Raw genomic sequence first — 15,643 nt, forward strand, 5'->3', positions numbered from 1 at the left:
AAATTTTCAGGTTCCAGAAACAGCAAGAGCTGATCTGCATTTTCGCTGGTGATTGATTTGGTAGGGTTCCACCTACAGTCGATATGGGGTTCGCGGCTTCTCATAGCTCCAAATTAATCGCGACATATGCGACATGACTGAAAGTGAACGACCATTCAATAGGGATTTTGTTTTTGGTCAGACCGCACTCAACGAGATATTTCGGATCAGAAGCAACCATTAGAAGTATAATTTTATTGTTTATATTTTCTCTTTCTTAAGTATCTACAACTTAAACGATACAGCTGATATACATTCAATTCTGAAAAAATTTGGGTTGATCGGATTGAAAATTACCTGCGACCGACATTATGCCGAAAATTATCCAACAAAGAGAAGTAAAATGAAACGATTAAATTAAAGAAAACATAATTATAACATATAAACAAAGGCTCCATGTGAACCAAAAAAACAAACGATAATTTTGCTGCCCCAAACACAAATATCATTCCGTCTAGTGTTCAACACACTCCAACAGACCTAGCTCACCGTGTTACACCGTCTAATACCTAATTTGGTTAATTTAGTTATATCTACTACTTTCACTTACTAAGCAATGTACAACTATCGACTTCATTTTAGAACTATGTTTCTTTCGCACACAAACAATGTAATATGAACAAACATCTTAGATGTGTATGTTTTTATGCGATCTGTCCTTTTCATTATTGCTGGGCCGCTTTCTTCAGAGCTGCTGATGCTGGATTTAACACTTTTGCATGGGCTCCGCTGGATCCGTTCATATTTACATCTGGCACTTCTGAAAGACAAAAAAACATACTGATGTTAGAACAAAACGAGAACAACACGTGTACGTAAATAAAAAAAATAGTTCGCTAACAAAGTGATAGTGGTTAAAAAGCTTTATTTTTATCAAAGGTAAAACGTGCTACAAGGCTTAAAAATTGTGCTTTCGAAAATAAGGAATTGCAATTACCTTATTGCGAACCAAAAATGAAAAGAAAAAACATCACATGTACAACAGCAACCATCACTGGTCAATAGGTAGATATGGCAAAATAAAGGTAGTGGGCTGACCGTCTCGCATGCACGCGCAGTCTTGTAGCTCTGGTTTTTTTTGTATCTTTCACAGCTTTCACTGATCTGACTATGGATTGGTTCCTTTTTTGGCACTGTCGTAAAAGTAATTTGCCAACAGGAAATCCTCATCAAAGACGTTTGGATTGAGTGCGCTGGTCGAGGAACCTGGGGATTGATGGCAATTTGTGTAATTTTGAAAACGCTACTTTACTCACAATTCAATCGTTCATTTCGCGAGCTGTCTTGACAAAATGTAGGAATGGTTAAATTAAAGCCAATTTCATTACTAAAACTTTCGAGCGAATGATCGAATAGAAGAAAAAGATCGCTAGAAAATATAATCATATCGACGGACAACTATCACTGTGATATAAGTTTGCAGAAAATTTGGAGAATAAGTTGAAAGGTTTGTTCCTGTACCTAGAGAAACTAGTAACACTTCGAAATAAACAGGGAGACAGTCGTTTCTGTATGCAATAGTACTCTTTGTTTTTCTGCTAGTAAACCATGGTAAACAGTTGCTACATTATTTCTGTTTGCCCCTGAGAATTTGAAAACAAGAAGGTAAGTACTGGAACAAATCAAATAATTTCAGCTGTACCTTCTAAGACACATTGTCTAGGAACGCAAGGTTAATGAAAACTGGCATGAGACAGTAAACCCTTGCAAGATATAAAACAAAACCAAAAATTCACCTATACATGAATCAAATTTGGTCACAAAGTATTCATGCAATCATGTGACACGTACATATAACAAACTGAACTGAAAACAGTCAAAACTAGGTGGAAGGAGAAACCATTTACGTTAATTAATCGACCGTAGATTTCACTGTGGACACTGATGACAGTATGGTCCGTTGCCGCGGTGTATCGGTGGTGGCAGTGTGTTATCTGTGGAAGTGCGCCGTGAGGTTTGTAATCTCACGCATTGTTCTTCTACGATCTCGGAAGATATTGAGCGAGCTGCGGGAGTTGAACTACAGCGAAAGGTATTATCAATAAAATCGTAGGTAAGGATGCCGAAGGATACACATTCAGTACTTACTGTGATGAGATTGCTGTGGGTGCTGTGATGCAGTCGGTCTGGACTGATTTTGATGGTTGGACGTCTCTGGCTTCTTTGTTGTCGAAGTGGAGAAAGAGTGCGCCGGTTTGGGGCTTTCGGTTCTCCCAGCGGTTTTGTTCATGGAATTCATTTGAATGGCCTATGTAAAAGCAAAGAAATATAGAAATGTAGGTCTGTCATCGACTTGCCGGGTACGAACCTGTAATTCTTGCAGTTCTTTCATAATCCGAATAACATCCAAGTCGCCTGGTATGGACACCATTTTAGGTGGGATACTGGTACTGGACTTTAAATCCTGCATCAATCCAGCCATGGATGGTAGAACGAATCCTCCTACGGTGGTGGTAGCAGTAGGTGCACCGTATTTTTTCTTATCCAGGTTGTTGTTGATATTCATTGTGGATGTTCCCATTCCGGGCGAACTTCCACTACCGCTCCCTTGCCGACTGTTAGTTTTACTCGAGTTACCACTTTTCTTATACTTGTCCTTATTGAGAGCAGGCATCGCTAAGTTCAGAGGATCAACTTTCTTCTCCATGGAGGGAGTGTACTTATCTGCTACGTTATATTCTCCAATGATTTCGATGCTACTATCGCTGTCCTCATCTCGACTTTTGCGATTCGAGCTAGTAGGCGCGAGGACCGGGGTTGTGTGTGCGTTTGGTGGATCTTGGTAGGATGATTGTCGGCGGGAAGAAGAGGCGGAAGAGGCTGAGGACAGGGCCGGCGAATTTACCCTGAGATCCTTCGGAACGAAATCCATGGCTGCCGTGGAGGTATGTGGTGAGTTTTTTACTGCATTGTGACCTGTTTCAAGGTTGATCACATGAGTCTGTATAAGATCCTCGTCGAAATTGGAAGTTGGTCGAGGTGGCTGTGATTGAGGTCGTGGCGGTTGTTGCTGTTGCTGCTGCTGATGTGGCAACAAATGACTGGAATGCGAGGAACTTTTGCTTGGTGGCGAGCTAATGATGTTTATTATACTATGATCGGAAGTTCTCTTCAGACCAGCAGGAGAAGTACTAGGTGACGGTTGAGACATACTGGTACTTGCCACGGGCGAACACAGTGGAGGCCGTACAATCTTTTTCTCCTCGGATTTGCTAGGTTTGGCAGTGAATGATAATACTGTTTCCGGTTTGCTACTGGGGCCATTGACAATGACTGTTTGCGTAGGAACCGGTGTCGTTGAAGTAGGCAGACTAACAGTCTTCTTGACTTCCTTGCTGGTTGCTTTTATCTCGGTCTTTTTTCGTCGATCGAGTTCTTTTTGAAGATCCTCATACCTTATCCATCCGCTGGGCCAGAGTGAAACCACTTGTTTTGCCAGGTAGCTTTGAACATATCCCTCTTCCGTTTCTTTCCTTGGTCGCAGAATATGGAAGGATTTCTTTCTTATGGTGACTACATCGTTTAACAAACTTCGAAGATGATCATTCCATGGAAACTTTTTCTTTGGATGTTTGATCTCAGGCTTTTCTCCAGTATCGCTAGATGCCGAATGTGCGGTACGAAGGTCATGTGCTTTTTGTTTTTCTGCTTCATAGTTTGCTATTAACTTGGGCATCATTTCCGTTACGGCATCTTCCAGGATTCCGATAGCTTTTTTGACTTTATTATCTTCCTTTCGTATGCGAATCTTTTTTATCTTAACCATAAGCGTCTGCCTGCTGACGCGTAGATGGCTTTCGAGATGTTTATATACAGAATTTCGAGCGCTTCCTCCGCACATCCGAGAGCTAACATCGATTTGCAGCAGTAGATCAGCAACCGTGGCGTCAAAGAAATTCAACCTGCCCTTTGTGTTTTTTGCAATATCCTTCAAACTGTTCAAATCTTGCAACAGATGATCCGGCAGGTTATCCGGAAGCTTAATTTCATCCCGTTTTTTGGCTTCTTCCTCGCTAATCAGTTTCGCTCCCTGGTCAGTTTCGGATGTAGTGTCGCTATCAGAATCATCCGATCCACTACCGCTGGAATCGCTATCACTCGCATCACTACTTTGGTCCGTATCATCGCCATCATCCTCTCCATCGTCGCCTTCGCCAACTTCTTCCGCTTCGGAACTTGAAACCGACCCGCTACTTTTACCTTTCTTCTCCTGTTCCATTTTCCGCAAGCTGTCCCTCTTCGCCCGCAGCATATCCTTCACTGTCGTTGTTTTAACTACTTTCAAATCTGTTCCCGCTCCTGGCCCCACGGTAGTAGATTCTTTCGTGTCCTTCTTTTTCTTACCTTCCTTGTGCGTAGCCACTTTTCGGTTCGGCTTTTCACCAGCAACCTTTGCTTTTTTCGTGACATGGCCGTTCAACCGTTTGCGACCTACTTTACCACTTTTGCTTGCACTCTCGGCTCCACTCGTCCCGCTCCCCCGTTCGTCCTTCTTTTTCGTTTTCGGAGCCACTTTGACCTCTGGGCCGCTACTGTCACTGGATGACGATAGAAGTCGCTTTTTCGGTTTCGGCATTCGTATCGCATCTTCCGGCCGTTCGAAGTTCGACAGCGTTTTGAATTCTAGTTGTCCTGAGTTTATGTAGAAACCTCCGCCCACCGTTTCTACCTCCTGCGGGATCAGTTCATCGTACGCTTCGGTGTTGTCGATGAAAGAATCCTCTTCGTCGTAACCTGCTCCCCGATCGCAGTAATCCAACTTCGAGGGACGGGCAAATTTGCCGGAACTGCTGTACGCCGTACCGGATCCGTATTTTTTCTCCAACTCCCGGGCGATTCGCGCTACATCGTCGTTATCGTCCTGTTCCGACAGAAATCCGTTCGTTGTGGCCTTTTTCTCAAGCTTGCGCTGCCGTTTCTGCGAAAAGAAGAAAAATACATCCGTATGAGATTGGAATCTAGATATATAGGTAGCTATAGTGCCCATAATCGCAAGTCAGTCCCATGTTCTATGGGATCTCCCCCGGTTGGTGGGGGAATGAAAATCAGTCCAAGGCCCATGATAGGAGTGGTAATGGCGTAATGGTCAAAGCAGACCACAAAAACGCCATGGAAGAGGGCGCGGGTTGAGGCTGGTTTAAGGAATCGATGTATCCTTGACGAATAATTGCGCTGCAGAATGTGATGAAAATGTGATTTGAACAATATTACTGTTGGCTGTTCAGAAATACCAATAATATGTTTCTCCATATGGTTTGATATCAAATATTTGTATTTTGTGATTAAGTGATGTCAATTTATAAGTGCTAAAAATTTCACACTTGAATAAGGGCTCAAGCGTTTGTATGTTCACGTGATTGTTGCGTATGCCAGCACGTATGTGACTTCGCGTGTATAAATTCGATTTCATAACCGTGTGCGCGTTATTTTTGATGGGTTCTAGGACCGCTGGAAGAGACTTCAGGACGTGAGCGATAGACGACCGCGCGAATACGGGCTTTTGAGACCACGTTTGTAAATTTAAAAATGCGAGTGTAGATATGTGTGGATGATTGCTAAGGGTTGCCAAAGATCATCTGGTATATTGTCATCTTCGGGAGTCTTGGTATGGTAGTTTAGAATAGCCCCAAAACCAGAGCTCATCGTCAAGCCAGAGCACATTGTACATTTTATTAGGTTAGTAATAAAAATCTCCAAGTTAAGTACTAAGATTGATCAAAACCCAAAAATAAAGTAATCATATTCAAAATTTCTATGTGATACAATCACTGTAATACTGCTTTAGTGGTAAAGCCCCCGGTACCGTCAAGGTACAGACGAAGGGCTTTGGGATTCCCTAAACACAGTGAACCGATATTGAAAAATATGTTACATTAATAGAACGGCGATTCGAACGAGCTACAAAAAGGCGGCCACCTTCACGGTACATTAATCTTATAGAATGATTATCCATTAACACAACGAGCCACGTACATACAATGGGGTAACCGGCGATCCTGAATCCTGATGAAAGAGCCGAGTAAAAGAAAGCTGGGCATGAAGAGCTAGAATTATATTGAGAGAAAATTCAACTTGCGAAATTCTTCAGCCCCCAAACCGAACATTCATTGTATCATTGAAAGTTCTAGAGGAAGTTTATTTTTTTCTAAAGTTTTATTGGCCAATGCGTTAGCTTAACTGAGCCGTGAATCTTTTAAGTTTTAACAAAAGATAAAAATAAAAAATACTAAGAATATCTGTCTGCCAGATCTTGTTGACGCAGTTTGCTGCTGCGCGTTGAGCTACTTTTCCTTGGTGGAAAAGCATTTATTGCTATTAGTTATCCGTCGCAACTTGTGGGTCATTCAGTAATTCCTTCTCTCACGTTTTCGTTCACGTCCATGTCATCGTCGGTACTGCTTTCTTGCTGTTCACGATCGGGAGTTCTTATGTGTGTCTTGTTCTTGCCGGTCGGTGTTGTAAATTGTTGAACTGGCATGTTGCGGTCTGCCCGGAATACGTGATTAGCGCTGTTTACTTATAGGTTACGCCATCCTTCAGTGATTTGCATTCGATAGCCATGTAAGAAGGTATTGGTTTAATCACTCGCATCCTCATAATACGAATACCGTTTTCCAAGTGTCATTCGTAATAGCTTCCACTTCACCGTATTGAGACATAACTCGTTTGATGTAATCTTTCTTAGTGCGTGGTGCCAAATCATGGATACGAACGTCCACCATGTCGTTTTCCATATACACGGGGATCTTGATTCTGATGTTATTGAATTTGACCTCGTGTTGCATGTTGTTTTTTGCGATTAAGTTTTCTGCCTGGGCTAAACTTCTAAACGTAATCGTAAACGTAAACACAGTTTTTGACGTGGTGTAGCTGAATGTACATAGCTTCCGCGAGGTTAAGCTCCATTTTAACTTTAACTAGTTGTTCCGCCCTCTGAACTGTGGGTCTAACACGAGTCGATCAAAACGGTGTTATCCTGAAGCACGGGCGTTTTTGTTTCCTTTGGCAGATTCATTTTACTGCGCAGTCGGGGCAACGATGCACTGTTTGTGCACTGAATATAGAACAAAGGGCTGGCTTGCTTCACTGGCCTAGAGCGAAGCGATTTTTTTGCTTCTGCTTTGTGCGAGGCCAGAAGATAGACTGAGAGGAAATTAAGGCATCGGTGTTTCGAAATTGCCCAACGTAGGTTCGATGCTGCCGTGTCGACGCACGGCTGCTCGAATTGGTGAGGAGGGGAGGGGGTACCGTACACAATTTTCTACTTCCACTTTACAATTTTCTCAACAGTCAAGTGTAACAGATTACAAGGTTGTACTTCGCTTGCGCTATATGAAGTGCGCTATTGTTGCGGTCCGCAGCACAAACTGCTTGATCCTGTATCGTTGGTCGTATCACAAGAGATTTGACAAATGCACATAAAGCGGACTAAGTTTAAAAGAGAAGCAGAAGTTTGGCCACTGTTTATCAACAGCTCCGAGTACACGACTGCTGCCTGTGGGTTCTTAAACCTAGCGAATTTGAAGCGTTTGTAGGACTGTCAACAGGGTGACGCTTTGACTAAGCTGACATTCCGACGAGATTGAATGTAGCGGATCTGGTAACCAAAAAAAGTAAAGGTCTGGAGATACACCCCAACAGCACTAAAAACGGACTAATTCGAATGGAGGGTAAAGTTGAGAAGGTAAAGTTGCTGTCATTCGATCTACGTTTTCCAACGATACTACAACGTTAACACAGAATTACGCAGCTGATTGTTCAGCATTACTAAGAGAAGAGCGGACACGGATGTCTACAGGCGGTGAAAAATGAGCTGAAGCAGCTGTTCTTCATTCCGCAGCTTGACGTAGTGGTCCGAAAAGTGTCATCTTGTGTCAGGTGTAAGATTCATGCACAGATAACAGACGTTTAGGCTCGATTCGAAACGTGTGCTACTAAAATTCCGAAAAAAAAATCAGACTCTGAAATACATTTGGCAATTTCATTGACTAGGGACTAGTAAGGAACTGGTGGGAGTTGCCCGAGAAATAGAAGATTGTGCGGATCAGTTGACTAGTACGAGAACGAAGTGGACGCTCAATCCTTCCTTGGCTTCTCACATGGAAGCGTCTCTTTCGGTCAGTTAAGGAGTCATTCCTGGCGATTTATGGAAGGCGGTTGACGGACGAAGTTCTGCAGACGGTAGTTGTTGAGGCGGAAGCCACGATAAACTCTCGCCCGCTAACGTACGTGTCTCAACAGTCTAACGAAGCGGAGGCGCTCACTCCAAAACACTTCTTGCGAGGGCTCTCCCCGGATCAGCCTAATGTGAATCTTCCCCCACCTCATCCAGCAGAGGCGATTTGAGACACGTTCCAGCGTTTAGCAGCAGTTGGCCAGTGTTATGTGGGAACTTTGAATCAAGGAGTTCGTTCCTTTGCTGAACCAGAGTACAACGTGGTTCGGTGAATCGAGATCGTGCTGGATCGGAAGTGCTGGATCCGCTGAATGAAAGTCTGGGTACATACCAAAAGTGAAAACTCTGAACCGGATGAGAACTCCGGGACAGGGTTACGGGCCTGGGAATGTTCTGGCATCATCTGGCCGATGCATAGATGCACCCATGTCGGATTTGACGGATGCAGCAAAGCAGCTGTCATGCTGACAAGTGATTAGGTGCATTGCGAATGTAGGAAGTACGTAACAATAGAACTGTCAGAGGACAGAAACATAGTGAACCAATGTGGTATATACGAGTGGGGCTAAGATGGCACTTTGGTATTCGTAAGATGAATCTTACATGGGTGGTGTGATATCAGATTAAATCGACTTGCTCATGTTATACCATTCTTTCAGCTCCCATTGAATCGTTTGAATGCTATGACGTCGTCGTTCAGCTTCTGGATTGTTTACATATTATTGGTTTCCAACATTAGCAAACCGAGTGTTCTCCCACATCTATTTAAACCACATTGATAGTGAACAGCATAAGAAGGAAAGCAGAATAAAAAAAACATTTTGAATGTGAAGTAGATAGTAAAGTAGTTAAACTTAAAATAAAGTGGAACCAACTTTAGAACAGCTAAGATGAAAATGTGTAAACCAATTTCTAGAACAATTGCAACGACAGCGGTAGAGGTAGGCAAATAGGAAGCAACAATGTAAAGAAAACAAACAATTGTGAGTAAAATCGTTTTGATTGATCTACACAGTAAATAAAAAGGCGGATTTTCAAAAAATATTATTTTCGCCTGCCGTCCGAATAGTTGGCGTACGCGACAAGCACGTTAACATACAATCGCTTGAGCTCTTCGTGATCATCCACGCACATCTACGCCTGCAATCTCGAAAACGTGAGTTCATCAGTTAGTTTGAAAAAATCAAATATTTATTTAAAGTTTCAGTATATAGCTGATTCGCATCTCATGCCTGCAAGTTTTCATTGATTTGATTTTTTCCTTCAAAAAACTTCAAAGCCCGTTTCATGAAAACCATGTTCCTCAAAATTCCGCGCACGACTACAAAAAACTAGAAAAGATTCAAGCTATATATAGGGTGTTTTCATTAGGAACCTCTCGAGAGGTAAAAGGGCATTATATTTGGGAAAAAAATCGTTCAACATATACACCCAAATCTTAACCGTTACAGAGTTATAGAACCTGTTTTGTAAATAACTTGTTTGTTCAATACCTATAACTTAAAAAGTATACTTTGTAGTGTAAATCGTTTAGTTCCATTGGAAAGGCGAGATTTTTTTTTTAAATGTTCTCGCATGCTTCAGTTCACGAGTTGAAGTATCCTTTTAGAAGTAATTCAAAATTTAGTGCTGTTTTATCGATTTTTCGTTCATTTCTCGAAAGGCTAAATAGTTAATATCACCATTTTAATAATTCAGATTGTTCATCTGGAAAAGTTTCATTATTTGTTCTTTGACATGATGTGCTTATCTTTTTTTGTTTAAATGTGTTATTGAACATCAATATTTTTATCTTATTTTCTCTCTTCTCAAAGTAGAGCTACTACTTGAAAAATTATGTCATAGGGTGATGAGCCTATTTGCGCCATGTTTCTATTATCACCCTACCCATTTGAAGCCGTTGGTTAGAGCAGTGTCTGCCATCTTTGTTCACCGCATTGAGTCAAATGGTAGCGCAACAATTGGGGCACTCGATTCGAGTTTTCATTGTGCTCAAACACGAGAATTTTATTGTTTTCAACACATTTGTGATTATATATTGGTTCTTAACAACGAAGCAAAGCGGTTGATGTCAATTTTTACGCATTCCATTGATTGTAAGGCAAGAAATTACCGAATTAGTGAGGCACCTTGCTTAGTATGGTGAAAATAGGCTCATCACCCTATATCTTTTTTTTCATTAGAAAGCCAAGAAAATTTAACACAGAAAAATGCACTAATGCATTTCAGTTAAGTAGATTTAGTATACTTTTGGAAGTCAATTAGTTTACCGTTACTGTTATTATTATCACAGATTTATTGCACCTCGGTAAGTTCAACAAATCTTTCTTTGACCTATTATTCGGTAGAAAATTTTCCCACCTTTCCAATGAAACTGAAAGATTTTAAATACGAAGATTACTTTTTGAGTTAGTAGAATTATAAGACAAACAAATTATTTACAGAAAAATGTTTAATAGCTGGTTGAAATTTGAGGGTATGTGAAGAACAATTTTTTCCCGAAATATCTATCACTCTTCGAGATATTCTTAACCATGAACCAAGTACCCTGCATATGAAAGTAAAACACTTTTTAGAAAATTTAATTGCACCCATACTGAAAGAATTGTAATTTAAAATCTCATTTTACAATGTTATTAACGCAATTACTGCTAAAAAAGGTCGAAAAAGCAAGTACTTTGTTTAAAGAATTTCTAAAACACCAAAAATTTCCACTTGCAATCAGCATAATACAGTGAAGACCCGATTTTATCAGCATCCGATTTTGTATGCCTCTGATATTGTCCACCCTCGAATTTATCAGCTTTTTGACACGATTTTGTCAGCCTTATTTTAAAAATTGATAGTTGGTCGTTTGATGGGCTCTTGCAGACGAACCAAGTTGATTTCGAGAAAATCCTTTCTATGTTTCTTATCTTAGAGATCCGAAATATGCAAAAATATTTTTTTTTAAATTTTATTTAAATTTGGTACTGTCAGACCCCCTTAAGGGAAATTTAAAATAAATAATCAGAAAAGATTATGAGGCTATATCTATGGTCTAAATGAGAATATTTTAAGAGCTGCGGTTTATTAAAAAGAAAGGAAAATATATGTCAATGTCCCCGCCTAAAATTCACCAAGGGGCTGATAAAACGAGTCTTTACTGTAGTCTATCCTGTGAGGCAAAGCCTTCCGGATAAGAAAGTATTCAACTTTTTGATTTAGGGTGAAACTTACGGGCTAAATCTTGCACGGAGTTTGAGTTGTCCGCGGCAAGCTGCTGCGCGAGATTTTTTATACATACATCCGCCATTTTTATTTATTTTGACATTTGAAAAACTTTTTATTCTTGAGTAAATATATGTTGAACAATACGCAAAGGATATTTCTCTTGTTGTTTTCATGTTGAAGAAAAATCCCAAAACACCACCTTTTCAATGAGCCACTGATCCCCTAAGCGAAAGCTTAAGCACATATTTACTTATAAACGCGATCTTAATCGCGGGTGTAGGTGCCTTGTTTTGAATAAGTCACCTCCAGGAGTTCTTATCCCAACCTAGGTCCATGCTTTCAGTTGGATGAATCATAAAAAAGCGCATCTAGGACTAATCATAGCATCTGAACTGCACACTGAAATAAAGTTTCAGATTCACGGTCCGCGCGATAATTTAAAAACACACGCAAATATGCGAATGGCCACACGTTTATACAATCAAGTTTATACACGCTAGCAAATGCGAAATTCTCACGCTCACGCGATCGAACACGTCAACATACAAACGCTCGTGCCATTCCCGTCGATACACAAAGGCGAATACAATCGCGATCATTCACGCAAATCTGTGCCTCAGTTTTCTTATGGCGTTTTTGGTTGAACCCGAAGCTGAGTCAGGTTCTAACCCCAACCGCTGTCAGTTCAACTGACTCAGTTTCACTTCAAGCAAAAAATGGCATTAAACACAAAAACGCCCCGTTGACATGAAGAACGCTATGGCAACTATAATCTCATTAACGCGATCTCAAGCGTGAACAAATAAACACTCATCTAAACCGTACACTCGTCATCACAACCGGAATAACGGCCCGCTGCAATTGGTCTTAAGCGGTGTTTTAGTGCGTGACATTCTCCGTCTCGTCTGCAATTGCAGTGAGTGATTCTGACAGGGAACACTTTCCGAGAATCCTGTTCTACAACTTCAGTAGGGCGACGCTAAAAAAAAAAATAATAATAAATTGATTCTCGCCCACTTTCACGTATTCTCGTATCATAATGGGACTCCGCGATTTCACCATGTCACCAACTCGAATATCGATCACAAAAACGGTACTTTCGTACAGCAATTTACACCCGACGTTATTAAACTTGGCACTTTTGATGTCAATTTGATTATTAAAATGATGTTGGAACGTAGAAAATACTGTACAACATAAACTTAACAAATTGCCTTTTATCATCAACACAATCAATCAAACATTGTCTCATTAACACCGGTGTTAATAAACCGCGAACCAATGAACTCCGACTGATTAAACTATATCTATGAATTAAGTTTAGATTATGTCTCGGGATTAAGGAAGAGAATTTCAACAGTTTTGTTTTTATTTGTATAAAGTAAATTAAACCTCCGGATTCAATTTACTTAAAATACACCATAGATGAATAGAACCGATACAAGCGGATCATAACTGTATAGCATTTTTAATAAAAGTTCGCTCATTAAAAATGTTTATTGTTCTTTTTAAAATCTATATATCAGATATGTATTTATGATTAAAAATCTTTTTAAAACAGACAAACTTGTTCAAATTTTATTCCTGCTTATAAATCATACTAATGTCAGAAATAATAATACCCCTAATAAATACAACCAAAAAGATGCCGTGACATTCATTGTTGTATTACATATGTTGCACATCAATCCCTAAACTGACGCTTGCATGCAAAACCATTTAGCGAGCAATCAAAAGATAGCCAGTCAACCATTCAGTTTATCACCCACCACGGCACACGGCGAGCGAGCGCGAAAAAAGGGGTAGTGGGTGGAACAGAATGAAGCGATACGAGGAAAACGAGAACATAATCACCAACTTCATTCACCTTTTACGCACGTACCACAAATTATGCGATGTTGTGTCCATCGCACACGTCTGCTACCTACATAACAGCGATGTAACATAAAACAGAGCGAGACGAAAGAGGCAATAGAAAGGATATAGGTAAACAAAAAACTTCCATGAGAGAATCGAGAAGATATCGACGCACAACTTAGCTAGACAATCAGCATCGATAATGCATCTGCCGCGAAATCCACCCTCATATTCGAAATTGCACCTACTCTAAGACAGAACATGCATTCGCAGCGAATGTGCACCGCGAAAAACATAAAAATCGCAGAAGGCAGAAAAAAAAACAAATCCAACAAAACGTTGGAGATTGATTTCAAAAATGGCTTCAGCAAAATCAGGACCCATAACACGGAATATTTGCCTTATTCACGAGAAAATGCTCCTGCAAGATACCGCTCACTAGCGAACGCGTGGCTGAAGCCGCGCCGCGAATTTTGGAAGCATGCCTACTATAACCTCACGTCAAGCGAAATAAAGTGCCTTTGGACGAATATTGTTTGGAACCATACAAGTGGAGGCATAATACTGGCGTTCTGCCCCAGTAGGGCAGAGTGTTCCGGTGCAGCGTTGAACGATTTCTTCTGATATTTTTTGTACGTTTGAAAATTTGCAATTAAGGCGAGGGGTCTCGTCTTTGGCGAACGATATTGGAGACTAGCAATTCTTACATACAGTTATAGACGAATTTTATCCAAGTCGACCAATGAAACTTGAATACAATATTAAATATTTTCATAAGTGTTAAGACTGTTGAGGTAGTCAAATTCTCTTATTAATATATTTCTTGTATATTCTAATTCTAAAGTCGACAAATATGATTTTTTCGTAATATTTTTATGTTCTTTCACTAATTAAAAGGAACAAAACGATATACTTCATTCCATTTAGAAAATAATTTAATTATTGTATTATCAATATTAAAATATAAATGTGCCCTGACTTTTTTATGTTCGTAGAAACTTTTTTTAAATATGAACATAAGCCTCGAATTTTCTACTACGTACGTCAAAGCTTTCTTGACTATAACAGAAAGTTTTGCAAAATATTTTTTGTATATTTTTTTAATTTAAATTTGATTGACAAAACCCAAAATAAATACCCTAAATACCAGTAACGTAAAATTATTACTCATTTGTTTAGGTTGAAATAACTTAATAACTTTAGGTTCAAAAACAGTCCATTTGGTCACCCCTCGATGTCACTCCCCACCCCCTTTCCAACCAGCACTGCAGAACTCACCTGCTCTTCACGCGCGAGGTTCGAATAGTTGAACTCGGGGAAACTCTTTGCCGTTGGTTCGAACAGTTCCAGCTCAAGGCGGATCGTTTTCCGTGGCTTAGTTCCACTACCGTTTTTCGAACTAGGGCCAGCCCCGACGCCTCCTGCCAAGGCACCGGAAAAGAAATCGTCCGTGTTTTGGTCGAACCCGCTGCCGCCAAAAGGACTCTTCTTCACCACATCACCAATCGTTGTCAGTGTCACACGTTTCATTTCCGACATGTTCGTTCTTCTTGCTTTCTGCTCTGCGGCAGGGAAGCCTACTTTTTAGCAAAAGCAGTCAAAAGTACACGATTCAATCGTCATCCGAATTCTTGAAATCGAACTCTCACTTTCAACGGGTACTGGGCAATTTGGGCTCAATTACACACCTTTTACTCGATTGTAAATTTAACCCTGCGCTTGAAAAGAACACACGCGTACGGAATAGACCGGATAAAGACACAAAAGTTTGCACATTGCAAATTAAAAATAATATGCTTGCAGAATGTAAAAATGTTGCGTTTTGTGGGATGAAAATTTATACACACTCGTTTTGACGTATGCGGAGCCTCTCCTTGCTCGCACAGCATAAAATTTTGACCGCTCACTTTGACAGCTTAAAGAAATGACAGTTCGGCAGACGACACATCGAAAGGGCGCAAGAAAAGTTCGATATGCAGCGAGCAAACAAGCTCCCAGTTAAGCTCAGCCGGAAATGAACCGGAATTCCGGCTGGGTCCAGTTCGTATTCCGGCTCCAGTGACACAACCGATTCTAGTTAGAATCGGTTGTGTCACTGGAGCCGGTATACAAACTGGAACCAGCCAGAATTCCAATTCAGTTCCGGCTGAACTTTACTGGGCTTCTATAGAGTACACTCAGGTTTTTTTTTACGCGGGGGATACGAGCCGCGTAAATGAAAACCGCGTAAATGAAAACCGCGTAAATTTCAAAATCCGCGTAAATGAAAACCGCGTAAATTTCAAAATCCGCGTAAATGAAAACCGCGTAAATTTCAAAATCCGCGTAAATGAAAACCGCGTAAATTTCAAAATCCGC

At 40.5% G+C, this 15,643-nt stretch overlaps 1 protein-coding gene across 3 annotated transcripts; it reads right to left on the reverse strand.

The window, feature by feature from the left end:
* Nucleotides 1-248: 248 nt before the first annotated feature.
* Nucleotides 249-15,189, reverse strand: LOC131676825 (yemanuclein). Of its 3 annotated transcripts, none has more exons than XR_009303251.1 (5): nt 14,564-15,189; nt 2,348-4,957; nt 2,128-2,287; nt 977-1,245; nt 249-799 (listed from the first exon to the last, which is right to left on the reverse strand). XR_009303251.1 is itself a non-coding variant. In XM_058956171.1 (4 exons), the coding sequence occupies exons 1-4, from the start codon at nt 14,822-14,824 to the stop codon at nt 705-707; spliced, it is 3,126 nt and encodes a 1,041-aa protein (XP_058812154.1). In that variant the 5' UTR covers nt 14,825-15,189; the 3' UTR covers nt 250-704. The 3 variants fall into 3 exon arrangements, 1 of the variants encoding a protein (XP_058812154.1); XR_009303252.1 differs by lacking the exon at nt 977-1,245 and adding an exon at nt 1,887-2,059; XM_058956171.1 differs by lacking the exon at nt 977-1,245 and having other exon boundaries at nt 250-799.
* Between the last annotated feature and the right edge of the window lie 454 nt (nt 15,190-15,643).

This window comes from Topomyia yanbarensis, chromosome 1, assembly GCF_030247195.1.
Source record: "Topomyia yanbarensis strain Yona2022 chromosome 1, ASM3024719v1, whole genome shotgun sequence".
Lineage (NCBI taxonomy): Eukaryota > Metazoa > Arthropoda > Insecta > Diptera > Culicidae > Topomyia > Topomyia yanbarensis.